General features: G+C 35.8%; 2 protein-coding genes across 2 annotated transcripts; both read left to right on the top strand.

Annotated features, from left to right (window-relative positions):
* Window positions 1–2,724: 2,724 nt before the first annotated feature.
* On the top strand, window positions 2,725–14,433 carry cry1b (cryptochrome circadian regulator 1b). Its single transcript, XM_028448937.1, has 11 exons — window positions 2,725–3,348; window positions 9,097–9,205; window positions 9,417–9,559; window positions 9,638–9,822; window positions 10,039–10,127; window positions 10,609–10,749; window positions 10,848–11,159; window positions 11,901–12,052; window positions 12,167–12,369; window positions 13,270–13,395; window positions 13,666–14,433. The coding sequence occupies exons 1-11, from the start codon at window positions 3,191–3,193 to the stop codon at window positions 13,746–13,748; spliced, it is 1,701 nt and encodes a 566-aa protein (XP_028304738.1). The 5' UTR covers window positions 2,725–3,190; the 3' UTR covers window positions 13,749–14,433.
* Window positions 14,434–15,506: 1,073 nt separating this feature from the next.
* Window positions 15,507–20,690, top strand: LOC114464589 (dihydrofolate reductase). The gene is made up of 6 exons (XM_028448938.1): window positions 15,507–15,697; window positions 18,669–18,718; window positions 18,937–19,042; window positions 19,140–19,266; window positions 20,052–20,167; window positions 20,364–20,690. The coding sequence occupies exons 1-6, from the start codon at window positions 15,606–15,608 to the stop codon at window positions 20,452–20,454; spliced, it is 582 nt and encodes a 193-aa protein (XP_028304739.1). The 5' UTR covers window positions 15,507–15,605; the 3' UTR covers window positions 20,455–20,690.
* Window positions 20,691–22,948: the final 2,258 nt, after the last annotated feature.

The following is a 22,948-nucleotide window of genomic DNA, read 5'->3' as shown; positions in this document are numbered from 1 at the left end:
GAACACACTGTCAGACCTTGTAGAACAGGGGCCTCAAACTCATTTTAGTTCAGGGACCATATACTGACCAGTTCGATCACAAGTGGGCCTCAGGTTTTAGGCGGGAAAACAATATGAACAAGTTTGCACTTTGCACACAGTTATAAACTAGACATAAAGTATGGAAGGTATTAACAATATCTAAGCAATAAGTTACAAATATTTAAATGTTCTGTCATTTCTTTATTTATTTTTTGGGGGGAGATTTAGTGGAATAATTTGAGAAAAATTGCAGGATTTTGTTGTTTTAACAACAATTTACAACTGAATGATTTGTTAATTTGCACAATGATTGATTTTCACTTGCTCCAGTGGGCCGAAGCAGATGCTCTAAGGCAGGGGTGTCAAACTCATTTCATCTCAAGGATCACATATGACTCAGTTTGAAATCAAGTGAGTCGGACCAAACATTTTTTTTAAGTTTTGGTGAAAGAAAAAGCTCAAATTCAAACAAAATCCTGAATGTTAAGCAATTAGTCAAAATTCCTTGACTTTGCAACACATTTTCAGGAAATTTGCAATGTAATTTGCCATAATGCTGTGGGATATAATTTGAGAGAAGTTTCCAGGTTTTTAAAAAATAATTGTGATTTAATATTATTGTAAATAATGTAGTTCTGCAAACTCCATCATATTTTATCTACAACTTGTGATAATTTACAAAAAGTTCTGTTTTTGTTGTATCTTTTACTTCAAACAAAATCTTCCTGTGGGCTGGACTAGATGCTCTGGTGGGCCAAATTCAGCAACGGCCCTTGAGTTTGACATATTGTAGAATGTGTGTACACATTGTCATAGGGGGTATGTGAATTAAAATCAAAAACACTGACATTGGAAACTAGAATATAAATAGAACAGTTAATATTAATGCTAGGTTAATGCTAATACATGGCTAATGCTATTGCTAGGCTAATGCTATTGCTAATTCTGGGTTAAAGCTAATGCTATATTATTGCTATTGCTAAGCTAATGCTAGGTTAAGGTTAATGCTATTGCTAGGCCAATGGTAATGCTAGGTTAAAGCTAATACTAGACCAATATTAATGCTAAGCTATTGCTATGCTAATGTTAATGCTAGGTTAAAGCTAAAACTAGGTCAATATTAATGCTAGGCTAATGCTATTGGTATGCTAATGTTAATGATGATGCTAGGTTAAAGCTAATGCTAGGTTAATATTAATGCTAGGTTAATGCTATTGCTAGGCCAATGATAACGCTAGGTTAAAGCTAATACTAGGTCAGTATTAATGCTAGGATAATGCTAATGCTAGGTTATGCTATTGCTATGCTTATGTTAATGCTAGATAATGTTAGTGCTAAACTAATGCAGTGTGACGAGGGGCAGCACCTGCATCGTCAGTTGTATTTTCTTCAGGAAATGCAAATATTCTAGTTATTACCATTATTATATATTATTCCTTAACAGGATAGGTAAAATTCACTGTAGGGCTACATTGTATATGACATTATTACATTACATTATTATGTTTTTTAAGCTTGCAGGAGTAGGGGGTACATGGCTTCAGGTTAAATGTCTGAAGGGGTAAGGGACTGGGAAAAGTTTGGGAACCACTGTATTAGAGATGAAATCATTTGCTGCAAAAGTTGGACCAACTCTCCATGAAACCTTATGAAATATGAGTGTGGTGTCAATAAAATGTAAGTGTGTGCAAAGGCAACTCTCACTTTTATATGTTATCAAGGCAAAAGGACTGTCCATCATGATATACCTGATCAAGACAAAGTAGGGGTTGAATAATATATTGCACAACAAGTTATACCACAATTTTAAAATTTCACAAGATGTCTTCTTGACAGGGCGTCTGTGTTGTATCTTGGGGTGATGGACATGTATATTATATTAGCTGTGTGGTTCTATAGTTTTCAGTCAAGCAGGTACTTTATATTTTTGCGCTTTAAGAAAGAAGTCTTGTGTATTTCATTGTTTATTATTATTGTTATTATTATTATTATTATTATTATTATTATACACAGTTCGAAACTCATACGGATTTAAAAATCAAATAAATGGCATTTTAGTAAATATGTTAATAAAAAAATAAAATATATTTTATGGCTTGTTGTTTTTTTTTCACCTAAAACATATATAAAACAACATCCCATAGATCTTGCGAACAAGGTACCTCGTATTTCATCGTGAATGAAGTTTCTCAAACCCTAATAAAACACGCTAAATAGGTGTGATATAAGATGCAGTGGTGGCATAATGCTACGTAACCATGTCACGCGTGACCTACTTCCCTCAGGTTTACATAAATGTCCACACGAGTTAAGGATTATCTCAGTTGAGAGGGGCGGGATAGGAAATTAACCGTCGCAGGCCTGCCGGTGTGCTCCGTGACATAAATCGAGCACACTTAACTTGAGCCTGGCCTCGCCGTGCTGCAAGTGATGATCCGGGTACTTCTCAGCGCGTCACATAACTGCATCCAAACACGTCCTATTATCTAACTTTAAAACACACGTTTAGGTTCACAAAATGTAAATATGAACCAATGCATACATTTTGTGTGATATACGATTGGTTTTCGTCGTATATTCAAATGATATTCGATATTTAAGCATTAGCGAGAAAGCACATTACGGAAACGTGATATGGGAAAGCTTACATAAGGAGTGATTCTGACCAATCAGAGCGCGGCCCTGTGTGCGCGTGGTGCGGTGGGTGGAGATGTTGTGACACACAAACGGTGGTGCGTTGATGAGGAAACATGGAGTGAACTGGGTTGTAGCCTACAAACTACGTATTTACCTCGACTAGAACCAGTTTATTTCGTGTGGACTGGCGCAGAGACGAAGTGTTTTTGAGTTGTTTGTGTTTTATTTCGCTGTAAACTATCTGACGTAAACACAAGTCAAACGTGACCGTCGGATGGTGTAAACGCGTCTCCGTCGAGGCTGCTGGTTCCTGCTGGTTTCTGAGCTGTGACCCTGAAACTAAGATTGTGGATGAATCCATGGAACAAAACTAGTGAGATCAGCATCCACGAGCACGAACCACCGACCGTCTGTCATCCAGGCCACGGATGTCAGTGAGCCACTAAAGGACAGCTGTTAAGAGTTGGATTTTGGACGATTTTTCCTTTGCATTTTGGTTTTTTATTTAATTCCACATTATTAAAGAGTCAAGATGGTTGTCAATACCATCCACTGGTTCAGAAAGGGACTGCGACTGCATGACAACCCCGCTCTAAGGGACTCCATTAACGGATCCGACAGTCTGCGATGCATCTACATCCTGGACCCTTGGTTTGCAGGATCTTCTAATGTGGGCATCAACAGATGGAGGTGAGCATTAATAAGCATTATTATTATTATGGTGATGAGGCGGGAGAAAACTGCAATAATATCAACTTTTACACAATAGTTAAATACATAATTTGTGTTTGGCGGATTATTACTTAGGTATAAAACTATGTTTCTTGACAATACATGTTATACCACCGATAAAACTGATTACTTTGCTTTAAAATGGTGCCACAACAGTTCGTTTTTCGACCTTGGGGTCGTGACCCCTAATGTGGTCGCCTGAAATGATTAAAAAAAAAAAAAAATCTGATTAATATTGTATTTTTTGTATTTTTGTCCACATTATTATTATTTTTCAATAACAACAAACAACTTTTACTTCCTAAAATATAAATCTAGTTAAAGAAAATACAGTATAAAAATTAAATAGTCATTAAATAATTTAATCATAATAAATTAATATTTTTGTAGATTTTTTTAATTATTCCTTTTCAAATTAAAACACACCACACAATATTAAACAACTGTATTCTATACTTTCACTTCCTCAAATATAGATCTAATTAAAGAAAATACTGTACAAAAATTAAAACTTAATTAATTAATAAAAAATAATATTTTTTATTTACAAAAAACAAAATCAAATTAAACACCACACACACAATCTCAAGCAACTGTATTCTATACTTTCACTTCCTGAAATATAAATATGATAAAAAAATATCTGAGCTGGCGCATCTTGTCTCTATAATGCTACTCGTAACACTATGTCACAAACATGATCAAAAACAAATTTGAAAAATTTGTTTTTGATCCAATGTTGATATGGGTCTGATATCGGCAATAAACAAGTATCAGATGTTACAACTGGTGGCCCTCGGTGTAATTTTATGCGACCCTCAAGGTAAATGTACAAAATAACAGAAATATACACTAAACAAGAATACATAAAAAATTACAACATTTCAGGAAGGTACAGTAAAAGACAAGACACAAACACACAAAGCTACATCAAAAATGAACAAAACAACAACAGTAATACACAAGATTACTCTAAAAAATATCCATATCCATAAAATAACAACAAAAGTACACATAAAGACAAGAAAAACCATGAAAATGACTCTGAAAACCCACAGTACTAACAAACAAGTAAAATGACAACAGGATTACATAAAAATTACTAAAAAAAAATGCAAAATGGCAGCACAAATACACAATATGACTCCAAAAAACATATATTTTACAGCAAAAATACACAAAAGGACTACAGAAATGCACAAAATGCCTCACAATAAGTAAGAAAATAACAAAACACACAAAATTACTATAAAAACATTAAGTTATTTGCTGTACTAATGCTCAGATCTCTCATTATTCTAAATGCTGACATGAATGTTGATCGTGTGGCCCTCCAATCAAACAAACACGTTTTTTGTGGCCCCGCTGGTGTAGGCCATCACATAGCAGTGCCTGATCAGAATGGTTACCATAGCGAGGAGGAGAGGGGGAGGAACCAGGCTGTTGTGGCTGTGTTATTATTCTTCCTTGGGTTAATGAGATTCATGTTCTGGCTGCTAAATTATTAAAGTTTTAATGTTTTTCTTCAGACTTAATATTCTCCATCAATCAAGAGTCAATAGTATAGTAGAATGCTTTGGTGTTAGCGTTGATTAGCTTTGGCTTAGAAGAATAGTCAAAATGAAGATCTGTTGCTCTTCCTGCTAACGCACAAAAAATGTAAAATATATTCTTTAAACATGAATAAAATGTGGGCCACTGAATTAAACAACTCAAAGTTAATATTAATAATTGGTGTGTGCCAAATTTTATTTTTTGTAGATGTCCGATATCGTAGAAGTTTGTTTCATTTAGCAAATAATGTGTATGTAAAATAAAAATGTGTATTATTATTTTTAAATAATCATTTTTTTTTTTTTGTTGATTATGTTATTTTTGTAATGGTTGGGTGTAATAATTGAAATTGTAATCTAATTTTGATTAATTGCACAGCCCTATATTATTACATATCCCATTTTAAGTTAATATAAGTAGAGTTGCTGTTCTGAATTTATATTCAGGGTCAACATTTCCCAGTCTTACCAGCAGGTGGTGCACTGGCACTACATACACGTCATCACTATAACAACGTAGCTGACATGTATGAAAAGGGAATTGATAAAAAATACAATGCAAAGATAGATATGTATACATAGAACAGCCTGCTGTGCTCCTCTGCTATTGTTGCTACACAGTGTTTGTCAGATGTTTTCAGTCACAGTGAATGAGTAAAAATGAGCCCAGATACTATTGATAACTGATAACTGATCAATACATCATTAACACATGTTTCCATTGCTGTAAGGCCACACTTTGTTCATCTTCTACGTTATGGGTTTTGCAACAACTGAGTTTTTACTTCATGTGTTAGAATATGATGATCAATCACCACCCGACACACACAGAGTAAAATGTACAATATTACATAAACATGGGAAGTTGCTATAAAAACATGTTTTTGTGTCATTTAAAAAAAAAAAAAAAAATCCAGTTTTTCATGTTGTGATGGAACTAAGCGACTGGTGGTTTAATGAAGAGAGATTCTCTTGAACTTTCATAGACTGATGAAATCAAAGCAAACCAGTATTTCTCCATGGTTACCTTTCATGCAGAAACAGACTAGTTTTAGAAGGTGAAGGTTTGAACTTTTGTTGCTGATTGAGTACCGCTAACTAATTTGCAGAGAAAGATGATAGGTGCGGTATAAATATAATGAACTTAAAAAAATAAAATAGAATTTTATATATATTTATATATATATATAACAACTTCACTAGTAAAAAAGGAGGTAACAATCAGTTTTTACAGTTGCTGTTTTCATTGTTGCTAATGCAGGGTAAATGCACTCGTTACATTTTTTTGGCATTAGGACAGTTTTTGATAAATAATTCCTTTGCAGGTTATTATAATCTAAATTCTAAAATATGAAATCTTGTGCTTAAAATGATATTTATTGGACTTGATAAGCATGGAATGAGAAAATGTTCTGAATCTTGTCATTTGGTTTGTGTTGTGATTTAAACTGAACACAGTTGCTTGAATAACGATGTTTGAAATCTGATAATAGCTCAGATTTTCCACTTAAGAAATGGAAACGCAGCTCAGTTGTTATTGGTCATGTGGGGAAAAGAGCTCTGAGCAGAAAGTCTGACCTCCATGAGGACAGTTTGGTTCTTCACACACGCACAACTGGAAAAGTGTGTCTTTGGTTATTATTAAATAATGCAAATTGTTGCGTGGACCTAAATATGTACGAGTGGTCAACAAACCCTAATAAAAAGCATTTCAATTAAATGTGAAGTCAGTAATCAGCTTTTCACCAATGCAGATTTAAATATTGATAGCTGGTTTACAATAATTACTGCTACTCGTGATTGTAATTGATAATGTATTACAATTCTGGCATAATTGTAATTTAAAAAAATCTATTGCTGTCGTAATCGTACTTAAATTTTAATTGAGTTTAGATAATTGACTTTGTAATCGTAATTGCAATGAAAATTCTTTTAAAAAAAATTGTAAATTATAATTTAAACTGGGGAACCGTGTTACATCTTATTAATTGTTAACTACACTATGTACATAGAACTGTGTTTTATATCAAGCTTTTCCACATTTTATCATTTAAAAAATTGTAATCGAGGGGTATACTGACACAAAAAATGCTAAGGAACCCACAACAAAAACATTAAGTCTTATATTGTAATTGATTAGGAAGCCTAACAAGGGTAGGCTTTGTGAACCAATAGAAGGAAAATAAATTACATATATATATATATATATAATAGATATTTGTTTTTAGTGTATTTTACAGCTGATTTAGGATGCGTTATAATAAGAGATGCTAACATCCATCCATTATCAAACCTGCTTTGGCCTATTTTAGGGTCACCAGGGTGAAGGTTAACTTTTATTAGGTTATCTATTTCAGGCTCAGTAATTGTGATTAATTGTAATGAACTTTAGAAATTGAGAACGTAATTGTAATTGACTTTCTGAGGTTAAAAGATAATTGTAATTTAGTTGTAATTGGGGAAAAAATGCTGGTGACTGTCATGGTAACTGAATTGTAATTGAACTTGGGTAATTGCACCAGAAAAATGTAATTGACCCCAACCCTGCGTCTACCACATACCGACTGTATGAACAGAAAACATCGATGTGAAACCTCGTCTACCTCACTTCCTGCTATTTCCTCGTCTGACACATTTTGTTTGTTTGTTTGTTTGTTTGTTTGTTTGTTTGAACTCTTAATTACCAACATAAACGAAGCAAACTTAATGAGGTTTCACCGCAAATAATGGGCTGCTGCCCCACTACAAGTCATCTACCCATGATGCTTTGCGGTAAATCAAGATGGCAGATCACAGGCTTCCTAAAGCCCATCATTAAAAGACAATAACATGAATATGGAGCATAATTCGGCGTTTCCTGAGCACAGATGTTCTAATAAGTACATTTAGAAGCATTTTAGGCCAAACTTGTTAAAAGAAAAGGGGACTGTGACTTTAAAAACATCTCACCTTTGTTGCCACAGTATGAAAAACTTTAATTACTCGGCTCTTTCTTTAAAAACCAAAGGCGTGACTATTATCTGTAGTGAGACATTATCTCTAGATGTTGTGTGAAAGGTCAATTAGTCTTTAAAGTGCCCTACTAAATGAGCGCCATTGTTGCTGACGCTCACACAGTTCCCATGTGACACCACACACACACACACGCACACACACCTTATCTTGCAACACGGTTTTAACAATAAGCCCCACTCAGCCTCATCCATTCCACATCATTAAATCTGATACTTTTGTCTCCAATGGTCTTGTGATATAACCTCTCCTCACCAACCAATAATACACGTTCTTTACCCCATAAGCCAGAATGGAAGGAATAAATGAATAAATATTAGTTAATTTTGGACAATGTGAGGAACGTTTACACCAGAATCTTGATCAAATCCCCTTTTCTGCATATTTAAATAGCCACTAATAAACAATATTAATTGAATTGGATTCTTAGTTGCTGCAGACACATGATGATATTGTAGAGTTGATGGAAATGAATGTGGCGACACGTATAATGTAGTGGTGGTGGGACTACATTAAAAAAAAAATCTAATTAATTAGAGACTTTGTAATTAATTAATCTTGATTAATCCAAATTAATATTCAGCACTAGAAGCAACGTGTTTCCAATTTAGATGGATTTTGGTATATGACTGAATCAATGAAAACAATAAATGAGCTACTGTATACTCATGCTTTTCCAGATAGTTTTTTGTACATTTTCTAAAACAAATTAGTTTTTTTTGTCTGTGTATTAAAATAAAAAACAGCACTTAGTACAGAACATTCCATGCCAAACAACAACTTATCCTCGGGTTCTCCAGGCTGTACATCAGTATTATGGTTATACTGGGAACTTGTGCAATGAGAACAGCTCAGTGCTGTTCGGAGTGGAGAAAGAAGATAACGATTAACTGCGTTATTTTTGGTAGTGCGTTAGTTTTCTGTAATTAATGAATCGCAAATTAGTGCGTTAAAGTCCTCAGCCCTAGTATAAAAGTTTTTGATGGCTAAACATTTTCCTAGTGAGCTTTCAAGGTCAGATGATCAAACAATAACACAGAGACATTATATATTTACTCATAACTCAGCAGTTAACCATTTAACATCCATGTGGTGAGTTGATTTTACATCTTACATGACCTTTTTTTTTTTTTTTTTACAGGTTTCTGCTGCAATGTTTAGAAGATTTAGATGCCAGCCTACGCAAAATCAACTCCCGCTTGTTTGTGATCCGAGGCCAGCCGACAGACGTCTTTCCTCGTCTTTTTAAGGTACCAGTCATTAAGTCGTTTAAAACATTTGTCCAATCCTCATTTGGTAAGCAGCAAGACAAATTAATGGTGTATTCTACTTGAAATAATCACATTTATCAAATAAAATCTTTAAATAGATTGTAATTACCCATTATTTATTCATTTATTTTTCAAACATCAACAATTTACTGTTAACCAATTGCTATTAATGCTCCTCTTTGCTACTTAGGAATGGGAGATCACCCGCCTGTCGTATGAACATGACTCCGAGCCTTTTGGGAAGGAGCGCGACGCTGCCATCCAAAAACTAGCCTGTGAAGCTGGTGTGGAGGTGATGGTGCGCATTTCACACACCCTTTACAATCTGGACAGGTAGGCGTCATCAATGGGAAAAGTCTGATTAAAACAATCACTGCAGTGTGATACTCACTGTGATCTTTTGTCCTGTAGGATAATAGAAATCAACGGTGGGCAGCCGCCGCTCACATACAAACGTTTCCAGGGTCTGATCAATCGAATGGACGCTGTTGATTCACCGGCTGAGACCATCACGTACGACGTGATTAAGAATTGTACTCCACCCATCAGGGACGACCACGATGACAAGTTTGGGGTGCCCTCATTGGAAGAGCTTGGTGAGTGTTTAATGTGGGTATATTTCAGTGTCAGAGTTTGGGATAAACATACTCTAGGTTTCATTATCTAAGTGTATTTCAGACTTATTCAAACCAGATAAATGGTACAACGAACATCTTTGTCTTTTTAAAAAGTAACTTCAGGGTGACAAAGTCCAGCTTTTTTGCTCCAGAGGTCAGAGATTAGAGAAATAATGACGTGTCCTTTGTTTTTAGGTTTTGAGACGGAGGGCCTGAGCATGGCGGTGTGGCCCGGAGGAGAGACCGAAGCGCTGATGAGGCTGGAACGACATTTAGAGAGGAAGGTAAACATTAATAACTCAGAGAAAAGCAATGCTGAAAATTGAGCATTAAAAACATTTTTTTCTTTATTTTCACTTTTCTAAAATACATGATCGCACATTTCATGTAAGTCTTTTGAGTTTTGCAAAGTTTTCACCCTTTGCAATAATGGTCAATTTTTTTTTTTTTACACCATTTTGGTGACATTTTGTTGCGATGGGGGGGGTCACTGAAAATGTCTCATTTTTCAAAGGGGGCAAAGCAGATTTTTTTTCCCGAGTGAACGTTAAAAAGCAAATATGTAGTGACTAATGAATTATCTCGTGACATGGTCGTTTGTGAATTAGAGTTACAAGAGCGAGAACTTAAATTTCTACTATCTTTCACATTTCCCCGTGACACTCACACGCTCGTTCTCACTCACACAAAGTGCACACACACACTTTTATAAATCTTACTTGGTGTTATCGCAAGTCTTTGTTTCAGTGAACTTTCTATTTACAGGCATGGGTAGCAAACTTTGAGCGTCCACGGATGAATGCTAACTCCCTGCTGGCCAGTCCCACAGGCCTCAGCCCTTATCTACGCTTCGGATGTCTTTCCTGTCGACTCTTCTACTTCAAACTCACTGACTTGTACAAAAAGGTAAAGGGTAGATAGATACACACTGAACAGGGATGTGATAATGAACGTTATTTCATGAGGTGGACACACAGCCAATCCTACGTCTGTCATCCCTGCAGGTGAAGAAAAACGGCACACCCCCCCTGTCCCTGTACGGCCAGCTGCTGTGGAGAGAGTTCTTCTACACAACAGCCACTAACAACCCATGCTATGACAAAATGGAGGGAAACCCCGTGTGTGTTCAGATCCCCTGGGACCGAAACCCAGAAGCACTGGCCAAGTGGGCCGAGGGACGCACAGGGTTTCCTTGGATCGACGCAGTGATGACACAGCTAAGGCAGGAGGGGTGGATACATCACTTAGCGAGGCACGCCGTGGCCTGTTTCCTCACCAGGGGAGACCTGTGGATCAGCTGGGAGGAAGGCATGAAGGTAAAACTGAGGGAGAAGTAACACATTAAAGCACATGTGTCAAACTTGAGGCCTGGGGGCCAAATCCGGCCCTTTAGAGCAGTTCTCAACTCGTCTCAGCCTGGGACCCACATTTTGCCATGATCATTAAATTGCCACCCCTTTAGCTGTTGAAAACATGCATATATGTTCTTTTTTTTAAAACATAAATCTATATATTTTCCTATGCAACATGAATTTCACAGCAAGAATGTCAAAGAAAAGTTTCTTTCAAAATAAAAAAAATAAGTCCAACTTGAGAGACATTAAGTATTTATTCATTTTTAAACCAGCTGTCCACGACCCACCCAGTACAGGTCCCCGACCCACCTGTTTAGAATCGCTGCTTTAGAGCATCAAATTCGGCCGGTTTAAGAAAGTTAAGTAAAAAATCACATCAAATCCACAATACTTGCAGAGCTCAGTGTTCCACATGACAGCAGTCATCGTTTAATCTCAAATTATTAAAAGAACTCAATTTTTTCTTCAAATTTCCCCAAACCAGGGAAATGTAAATAAAGTTCCTGCAGGAACTATCATTTATACATGGAAGTGCAAACCAAGGCACATTAATGTTGAATTTGCTCTTTTTTCCACAATAAATCTGTGGCCCACTTAAGATCTAACTGGTCCGTATTTGGCCCCTGAACTAAAATGTGTTTGACACTCCTGGATTAAAGTGATCAGATGAGGAACAGTCATCGTGACTGTGTGTTTGTGCAGGTGTTTGAGGAGCTGCTGTTGGATGCAGACTGGAGTGTGAACGCTGGGAGCTGGATGTGGCTTTCCTGCAGTTCCTTCTTCCAGCAGTTTTTCCACTGCTACTGCCCTGTTGGCTTTGGACGACGCACGGATCCAAATGGCGACTACGTACGGTAAGTCAGTGTCTCATCACGTCTATCATCAACCCCCCCCTGTGAACATCTGCACCATCCTAAGCAGATGCATCCACTGTTTGTTCATCCTGAAACGTGTTTCCTCCTCTCCAGGCGTTACTTGCCCATTTTAAGAGGTTTCCCTGCAAAATACATCTATGATCCCTGGAACGCCCCCGAGGAAGTGCAGAAAGCAGCCAAATGTGTAATAGGAGTGCACTACCCCAGGCCCATGGTGAACCATGCAGAGGCCAGCCGCATTAACATAGAGAGGATGAAACAGATTTACCAGCAGCTCTCCTGCTACAGAGGACTGGGTAAACACACACACACACACACACACACACACACACACACACACATTATTCAGATTATATTCAATGTAGAAACGGGTTTAAAGTTGCAATGCAAGAAGCCATATTTAGGATTTATAATATTTAAAAATCTTTCTAAAAGCAGAAATGTAATGACGTTATTATGAATATTATGCAAATTATTTTATTATAACCTTTTATAACCAGGTTTGTCCCATTGAGACCAGAAATCTCTTTTGCAAGAGGGAACTATGGCAGCTCATATAGTTCAACACAAAATAAGTTACGGTTTATTCAGACAACTTTTTTTTCAGGAAACCTACTTTGATCTCCTGACATGTTTCGACAGCCAGCTGTCAGTCTTCCTCAGAGGCATCTTCTAATTGCTTTGATATGACTTTGAGTTTTTTCTGGGCGTGGCCAGTCCCAAGTGTGGGAGACCCTCTTCTCCAGAGGAAATTGGATGACATGGGGCGTGGCCAGTCTGAGTGAACTCTCAAGTTGACCACGCCCAGAAAGAACTCACAAGGACACATCGTGGGCGATCAGCTGACACCTCTGAGGAAGACTGACAGTTGGCAGTCGAAACATGTCAGGAGATCAAAGTAAATTTTCTGGAAAATGTTGTCTGACTAAATGAAACTTTTAACATATTGTTTCAATAAAGAAGACGAAATTAGTTTTAACACATGATTACATTAAATGTAAAAGATACCAATGATGACTGAATTTATGAAATCTGTTCCAAATAAAACCTTTGCACTCGTGAAACCCACTTATAAAGGGATTTATCAGGGACTTAAATACATTCAGAAAAAACAGATTTTGGAGATTGAGCTTTGATATGATTTGAAGTTATGAAAATAAGTTGTTTTTAATCATGTTAAATAATTTTGTGTACAGGCCTCCTGGCGACCGTTCCCAACAATCCCAGCAACAGTGCCAGTGGCAGTAATGGTGAGGGCGTCAGCACACGGACCAGTCAAACACCTGATGACTCCTACAAACATGAAGCATCCTCCACAAACAGTATGTCATTGTTTTTTATTCATGTGTAAAGACATTTCACAGGATTTAAATTACACTTTTTCAAAAACAACGAAACATTGCTTTAATGTCACGACTCGTGACTAAAAGCGTCAAACTCATGACCTCTTTAAATCTAACATGTGACTCTAGAGTATTGATTTAATCACAGAGTAAAACAAATCCACTTCTGCAGGAGGAACAAATGATGAACTGTAAACTCTTGGAAAGCAACGTCGTGTGAAATAATCCTTTTGTCTCCATGTAACACAGAGAGAGGACAGTCTGTGCTGAAGCGTCGTAGAGAGGAAATCGTTTCTGAAACCAGCTGCAAATCCTGGAGGCCGGGAAAATAGAGGAGGAGGAGTGAAACTGGAAACAGCGCCGCAGCTTACAAACGTTAATACTATAAGACTCACATTCTTGGAAGATAACGGCCCAGCAGGACGCATTTAGCACCAGGATTCTAGAGTACGTGATGGCTGAATTAATGTGCTGTAAAGGTTTGATTCACTTCAGGAAAAGACTCTAATGTCATCAAACAGGAAAATAAGGAAAAAAAAGTATTTATTTGTTACTTTAAGCTGTTGTGGAAGCAGTATAAAGTTAAATGATCTGTTACAAGTTTATAGTCTATAAATAAACATCTGGCCAGCCTCAGTAATTCTATCAAACCTCTCACATAAACATCCTAAAATCAAAGGCAAATGTTGAATGATTTTTTTCATCAGTGGCACCAAGTTCTCCGTTTGTGCAGGTGAATTTCCTTCATTGGGACCAAATAATCTGATGATCAAAACAAAAAGCAACTTGACTGAGATGGCTTTAAAAGGACAGTGTTCTTTATGTACAATTGAAATATTGTTTTATAACTTTTTGTATATTTGTTCAGTTTTCCTTTGTACATAGTGGTACAGAATTCAAGTGTAAGCATGTGATTTTTGTTTTTCTTAATATATTATAATCTTAAACTGAACTGTTTTTGTACCAAAGCTGATATTAATGTACTCAGTTGTAAATAAAAGACATATATTACATTCATGTTTTTTTTGTTTTGCTTTATTTGTTGTATAATGTTTGCTGTAACAAGGTGACGACTACTTTGAGGAACGACCATGTCGCAGTGAGAGTTTTTGATTAAAAAGCTGTAAACACACAAAATGCTTGAAAAAATACAGGAACAACAATAAAAAATACACAAAGGGACAAGAAAAATGCACAGTCACTCCAGAAGCACACAAGGTGACAACAAAAATACACAAAATGATGAAGTTACACAAAAACGGTAAAATATACAAAAGGACATCAAATATACACAATGACGATAAGTATATAAAACCACAAAATGACTGAAAAAACATTCCAAAATTAATCAAATACACAAAATGACTGGGAAAAACATTAAAAAAATAAGGCCCAAATACTCAAAAAGAGCAAAAAATGACAACAAAAATACAAAAAATGACAACAAAAATACACAAAATGACTCCAGAAACACAAGATGCTTACAAAATGACAAAGACACATAAAAGGACAACAGAAATACACAATGCAGATATGTATATAAAATTACATTTAAATATAAAACCAGAAAAATACACAAAATGGCCAAAAAAAAAGAGAGAATTAGATCGGCTAAAAATGTTTAATGACTAAAAAAAAAAAAAAAAAATCCAAACAAATTACGCCAAAATACAATAAAGAAGAAGAAAAAAGACTAAAAACAAACAAACCAAATGACAAGAATGACTCAAAACTCAAAAAATGGCACAAAGATACAAAAACGGACTACACAAATATACAAAACCCGTTCTCCATTGCAGAATTAACGCTCAGGGTGGTTATTTTTCTAATTCTGACATGAATGTTGACATTGTGGCCCTAAAATAAGAACATTTTAAATAACCTGTGTACCTCGTGATCACAGGAAGTTGAACCCATGATCAAAGGATGATAGCGCTTGTGTTTATAGTTTTTACTGCTTCACATTGACACAATTATTAACACTATTCACGGTCATCCAACACATCGGTGATGTGACGTGTGCAGCGAAGGAGCCAATCACAGCAGCCGCTGAGTGGGCGGTGCCAGGGCAGCTGTGACCTCATGAATTCATCTTTTTCTCCCACACTGTGCCTCTCCTCAGCCTGTTGATCGTCTCTAACCAAACCATCTCTGAGCTCAGCTCGTCTCGGTCCTGTTGGTTGGTGAAAATGAGCGTTCAGAAGAAGCCAATCCGCCTCATCGTGGCGACCTGCAACAACCTGGGAATGGGAAAGGATGGAAAGATGCCCTGGAGTTTACCGTAAGAACATCTGTCCACGGAATTCACTCGTTCATGTACCTAGAAAGACCTATTAAAGATTTAATATTATTATCATCATCAATAATAATAATAATAATAAAATAGAAAGTGAGTTTAATCCTAAAACATTCTGTGTGCACTAGGGGTGTGTATTGCCTCATCTGGCGATACGATTTGTATCCCGATATTTAGGGCACAATACAATACAATACAATGTATCACGTATTAAAGTATAAGGCGATTATTGCGATTTTTTTTTTAATATATGACTTAAGAAACAACTAATCTGTAAATGTGTACACCTTCATGAGAACATTATGTATGAAATATATTTTATTGGCTTATTTTACACTGAAAACATTGGCTTTAACATGCCATGTGCCAACAACTTCAAATAAAAAAATAACAATAATAATCTGTCTGTGGCTTTTAAACCAACTTTAACTTTAGTGCAACATGACTTTTGCAACCTGCGGCTCTGGAGCCTCATGTGGCTCTTTGACTCTTTTGCAATGGCTCTTTGAAAAATATTGAAATCATTATTTTCTTATAGAGGGTATTAATGATTAATGATTAATGACACCAAATAAAATCACAATATAACATTTTGTCAACCTAAGAATAAATCATGAATCACCTCCTGAAACATCTACAGACCATCAGTTTTCCCTGCACCTGTGGTTTAAATCCCCGGTAACTCATGCAACTAAAAGACTATTCTGGAAATAAATATACATTTTATTTGTGTGGGGACGGAATCATTTAACTGCCAACATGCCAGCTACAGTAAATATGCATGTTTGATATGTGGCAAGAAATGAGCAATTAGCATGTGTTGACTGACAATACTCAAGTTATTTTTTTGTTGCCCTACATACTGTATATATATTCGAAAAAATATATTCTTGACAATATTATCTTATATAATTTGAACCGTGTAGAATTTTATACACTATGTTGTCTTCATTAAAAAAGGAACTTTTTTTCGGCTCAGGAAGGACTTTAATCTCGGTGAGATGAGGCAAAATGGCTCTTTTGAGAGTAAAAGTTGCAGATCCCTGCTTTAGTGCAACTTAACTGAGGTACACGCCTAGAACAACAAAGTTAGTTCTTTCTTTTTAGATTGTATTGAAAAAACACAAGCTGGTCAACATGCCCAGGTTTCAGCACTTCTTTGTCTCCTGTAGTGGAAAAGACTTTACTGGTTAAATAAAGGTAAAATAAAAAATTAAATTAAATTAAAAAAAACAATATGGATGCATTTTGAATTGATTCGAGAATCGCACAACGTAATATCGCCAAATCGATTTTTTTCAACACCCCTAGTGTGCACATTAATACATTCAAGTGCGCATATATATATACAGTGGGGCAAAAAAGTATTTAGTCAGCCACCAATTGTGCAAGTTCTCCCACTTAAAATGATGACAGAGGTCTGTAATTTTCATCATAGGTACACTTCAACTGTGAGAGACAGAATGTGAAAAAAAAATCCAATTCACATTGTAGGATTTTTAAAGAATTTATTTGTAAATTATGGTGGAAAATAAGTATTTGGTCAATAACAAAAATTCAACTCAATACTTTGTAATATAACCTTTGTTGGCAATAACAGAGGTCAAACGATTACTATAGGTCTTTACCAGGTTTGCACACACAGTAGCTGGTATTTTGGCCCATTCCTCCATGCAGATCTCCTCTAGAGCAGTGATGTTTTGGGGCTGTCGCCGAGCAACACGGACTTTCAACTCCCTCCACAGATTTTCTATGGGGTTGAGGTCTGGAGACTGGCTAGGCCACTCCAGGACTTTCAAATGCTTCTTACGGAGCCACTCCTTCGTTGCCCGGGTGGTGTGTTTGGGATCATTGTCATGCTGGAAGACCCAGCCACGTTTCATCTTCAAAGCTCTCACTGATGGAAGGAGGTTTTGGCTCAAAATCTCACGATACATGGCCCCATTCATTCTTTCCTTAACACGGATCAGTCGTCCTGTCCCCTTAGCAGAAAAACAGCCCCAAATAAAATGGGATCACCTGAAATGTCCATTAATAATAAGATTAAAGAATACTTTCAATTTTTAATTTTATTGTATTTTTTTTATTTGTTTATTTTTAGCTAGTTTGCACAATTAAAACAATACATAATATCACAAAAAGACAAAGTGCAGGAGGAGGAGGAGGAGGCAGAAAGCTTGAAAAGCTTCAATAGTTATAGTTATTATTATTTATTTATTTATTTTAAATAAAACTCCACACACAATCTCAAACCACTGTATTCTATACTTTCACTTTCTGAAATATAAATTTAGTTCAAAATAAATGCAGAATAATAATATCAGAGCTGGCACATCTTGTCACTTTGTGCACTAATCCTTCTGTATTTGTAACACAGTATAACAAATATGAATTAAAATAATAATTTTAGAGAGGAAAAAAAAAAATGAATATCAGAAGGTAAATGATGAAGAGGATTAGACATACTTTTAGCACCAGAAAATAAAAATGTATTTGTCATGATTGGAGTTCATTTTCTTTGACGGTGCATTTAAAAAAATAAAATATAAATCTCATTTTTAAATGTAGTAATCTGATTTCTCTACTTTGTCTTTCACAAAAAAAATGAGTGAATTAAATCTGCAGAGTATTAAGGGTTTACACTGTAACTAACCTTGCATTGCATTGTTAGTTACATTTTAGCCATTGTTACAACATTGCTTTTAAGTTAAATGTTTATATTTTTACCACTTGAATGTATTTCTGCAATCAACTAAAATATAAACTATTTAAAGAAACACAGACGTTTAACTCTATTCTGTGGCACTCATAATGTAGTTTATTTACACTGGAAAATGTGTTTGGTTGGTAACTTTAAGAATCTACTATAGCCATGCTGGCTGGTGATCTCATAAGTTCATTTAAAGCCCTGTTTATAATAACATCATGACATAACATTGTGGTGATTTTTCCACAGCTCTGAATTCCAATATTTCCTGGACACAACTTCAAGAGTGTCCCGACCAGGTAGTCCATCACACACTTATGTTGTCACTCGTTTGTTTTAGTAAATCTTATGCCAAGTTCACATTTGTAGCACAAAATACACATTTTTGGTCAAGTTTATAACATTAGCATTCCAGTGTGACACTAAGTTGCATTGTTTCCCTACAGTAGGGATTTCATAAGACATTTTCTCCTGGACAATGGTCTGTAATTATGACCCTGTGTGTTTTTTTGAATAGGGAAAATGAATATGATGGTGTGGGGCAAACGGAACTGGTACTCAAAACCTGACGGGACCATCCCTTTGCCTAATACTCTGCATGTGGTGCTGAGTACAGAAATGACGTGAGTCCTCGACATCTACAAACAAAGCCAAATATTATGTTATTTCTGGCTTTTATTTACCTTTTTTTTTTTTTTTTTCACATTTTATTTCTTGCAGCTCAGCTCCGGATCACGCCCACTTTCTGCGTGATGACTTTGAGAGTGCTATCCGCCTCGCTGCAGAGCCACCACTCGCTGAAATAATAGAGACCATTTGGGTTATTGGGGGGACGCAGGTTTACCAGGTAAATGAAACCATGCAGTAACAAGCAGGGGTTTAACAGGTGTGTTCAGAATATGGAGTTTTATTTTAATTAAATGTGTTGATCAGAGGATCTGTTTTATAAGAAACACCTTGTCCTAATATTACAATTCTGACGTCAATTTTTTTCAATCAATAATTGTATTTTGGGGCATTTTAATTATCTGTAATAAATATGTTTGAGGTTCAAGCTGAAAAAGGATTTGAGTTTTCTTATTTAAAGAGGGGTGTCAATGTGGAGCCACTGGTGGGAGGAATAAATCAAATCTCAGAATTGGAAATGGGCTGAGTTACAAAGAACTAATGGATTAAGACTAAATTAATACCTAGACTAAAAAACAATCAAGCTGAAAAAAAATACTCAGACAAAAAAAAAAAAAAAGAGCTTTAAAAAAAAAAAGAATAATCAAGATTAAATTGAAAAAAAAAACAAACAAAAAACACCCAGACCCCGAAAATAATAAAAAAAATCTATATGAAAAGACTAACACCAACTTTTTAAAAAGAAAAGTAACCAGACAAAAAGATTAGGAACAAAAAAAAAGAAAATATCAGACATTTTTAATAACACATTTTAATAAAAGTGTTCTACAATTCCTAGATTTATTTTCACACACTAGTGACTCAGATATTTCCCTCCTTGTGGTCCAAAACTCTTTAGTCATTTTAGTTTGAATAACACAATGTGTTTATTCTTTGTTTCTAAGAGTATACAGTGAGTTGATGACTGTGACTAAACGTGCTTTGTTTCTGATTGGTTCTAACCAGACTGCGATGGAACACCCGTGGTGTGACTTGCTTTACATAACGGACGTCAGGGCGGAGTTTCAGTGTGACGTCTTTTTCCCTGAATTTGACCGAAAACTGTTTAAACTACAAGAAGAGTAAGGTTTTTTTGTTTGTTTTTTATAATCTTATTACAAATATACGATGTACAGTCATGGCTTTAATGAGAGTTAATTTCATGCTAAATTCAGCTTGTGTTTTTATCATGTGCTGCTCTCTAATCTAATCTAATGTGTTTTTCTAATATTGAACTTTAGTCGTACAAAATATATTTTTCCTTTTCTTCTAAATCAGATTTCCTGGGGTGCCGAGTGAAATCAAAGAGGAAAATGGCATTAAATACAAATGCCAGGTCTTTAAAAAAGAGACTGCAGACATCCAATAGAGACGAGGAGGAAAAGCTCTTTTTAAACCAACGGAGGCCTTTGTCCAGTTTTGTCATCCATCCATTTTCTGACCCTATTGTTCCTGTTTTCAGGGTGGAGAGGGTCTTCTGTGCCTATCTCCAGCTCACTTTGGTCACATTTTATGAAAATATACTTCTATGGATGATGAAACAAATGTTTTTACAAAAGGCTTAAGTTTACTCCAGCTGGACCAACCAATAAAACACTTTCTCTACACTTGTTTAAGTCATTTACATTCTTGTAAAAATAGTCCTGAAGTCTTTAAAAGACCCAAGTATCCGTCACTGACAGAGGAAGAAGCAGATTACTCACTATGGCTTTCTCTGTGAATTTAAGACACATTTTCTTAAATCAGACATGGACAACACAGGCGGCCATTGGTTGAATTTTATTTGGCCCCCAATATAAATGATTAAAAAAAGCATACAAACATGTAAAAGCAATTGCACAAAAGGACAACAAAAAAGCACAATTTTCCCCAAAAAACACAAGACAACAAATAAAAAGAAAACACAATCTCCAAAATTACATCAAAAAAGAAAATACACTATATGTTTGTGAGAAAAATACACAAAGTGACTCCAAAAACACACAAAACAACTAAAATGAACAGGACTCCAATAAACACAAAATTACAGAAACTACACAAAACATAAATATATAAAACAAAGATGGACGACAACCTTTATTTTTCCCTGTGTCATTTTAAAAACTGATGACATGTGGCCTTGAGTTGGATCAGACGATTGTCTTTTTGTGGCCCCTCCCTCTCTTAGATCATTTAAAGCATCTTCATCACAAGATGACCATGAATACTTTTGTATGAAATAAAGATGTACGTTTGAAACATTAGGAGGCCTGACTATTCATCCACACTATACATTATTATAAAGCTTTAAAATCCTCTTTGTGAACGGAATGTATAGTTAAATCCAGAAGTTCACACACACACTGTGAAAAGACTCATAACACTTTTTTTGTCAGTCTGAAATGAAATCAGACTAAACCTTTCCTGTTTCAGGTCAGTTCGGATTAACATTATCTCATTTTGCTAAATGTCACACTAATGAGAGAATTTCTTTTATTATTTTCTTTGAGATCAAAAGTTTACATCCACACATGATTTCAAACAAGGAAACAGAGTGTTTAAGGTGTGCCTTCAATTCACTCACATGTTGTCAGTTTAACCTATCAGGAGCTTCCAAAGCTATGACATCATCACCTGGGCGTCCCCACGTTGTTTAAAGGCAGTGGCTATCTGTACAGTTGCCTATCAATATATCGACATTCCAAACGTACGCAGCGCCCCTATTTGGCCAGTTTAGGTCACGTGATGGTCAGTCATTGGTCAGTTTAGGTCCCGTGACTAAGACTAAACATTAACCTAAATCTAAAAATTGTTGCGATATTGGGTTATAACCTAGCCATAAACCTAGCCCTAAGACGCTACGTACTTGTACTGAACCAATAGCACCAGGGGTTGTCCGTACAGCAACCGTACAAACAGACACTTTCTAAACCTAACCCTAAAAATTGTTGCAATATTGGGTTATGACCTAAACCTAACCCTAAGACGCTACGTACGTGTACTTAGGTAACCGTACCAATTAGAAGTGTCCCGATCTGATATTGATATCGGTTATCGGTCCGATATCAGCCAGAAAACAAATATCGGATTTTATCTTACTGCACCAAAAATCTCCGATATCATCCGATATATATATATATATATATATTTTATTAGAATACTGTAGATATTATGTTGAAGGTAAACATGTGTGTAACCAATTGGTTAATAATAAATAGGTCAGTTTTTCTTCATATTTGAGTGACATCACTAGATCAAACCTTTTCTATCATTCCACACTACAAAATAAGTGATAAAAGTACGTATGATCCGTCATCGTATCGGATCCGTGTCGGTATCGGCCAATACTCAAGGCTGCAATATCGATATGGAAGTGAAAAAGTCCCGAGTACCAGTAGCACCAGGGGTTGTACGTACGGCAACCGTACAAATAGACACTTGGTTTAAAGACATGGTGCTTTTTGTTTAAGTAAACTTTTGACCTCAAAGAAAGTAATACAAAAATCCTCTCATTATTGTGGCATTGTTTTTATGTTTGTCAGTGCTGTTGAATTGAAACTAAAACCAATGATGTATTTTTGTTGTGGAACTGTATCAGCCAGTCTTTGCATACATGAACATATTGTTCTTTGGTTGAGTAGAACAACTGTCTACTGTTGGCAGATGAATGGATAAACTTCAGGTTGGGGTTTTATTTCTTACCACAAGATGGAGGCAAATCAATAAAGTGATACTTCATAGGTACTGTATGGTCCAAAGGGCCACCAGTTTAAAAAAAGCTTCTTACTACATTTTCATGGTTTCACTTTAATTAGAGTGTAAGATAAGAAGGAAGGCATTTATTTCTCCTAATTTATTCAATTGTTTTATTTTCTACATTTCAC

Source organism: Gouania willdenowi, chromosome 6 (assembly GCF_900634775.1).
Source record: "Gouania willdenowi chromosome 6, fGouWil2.1, whole genome shotgun sequence".
NCBI classification, from domain to species: Eukaryota; Metazoa; Chordata; class Actinopteri; order Blenniiformes; family Gobiesocidae; genus Gouania; species Gouania willdenowi.
Note: the sequence above shows the minus strand (reverse complement) of the source record. Positions and strands in the feature narration are given on the sequence as shown.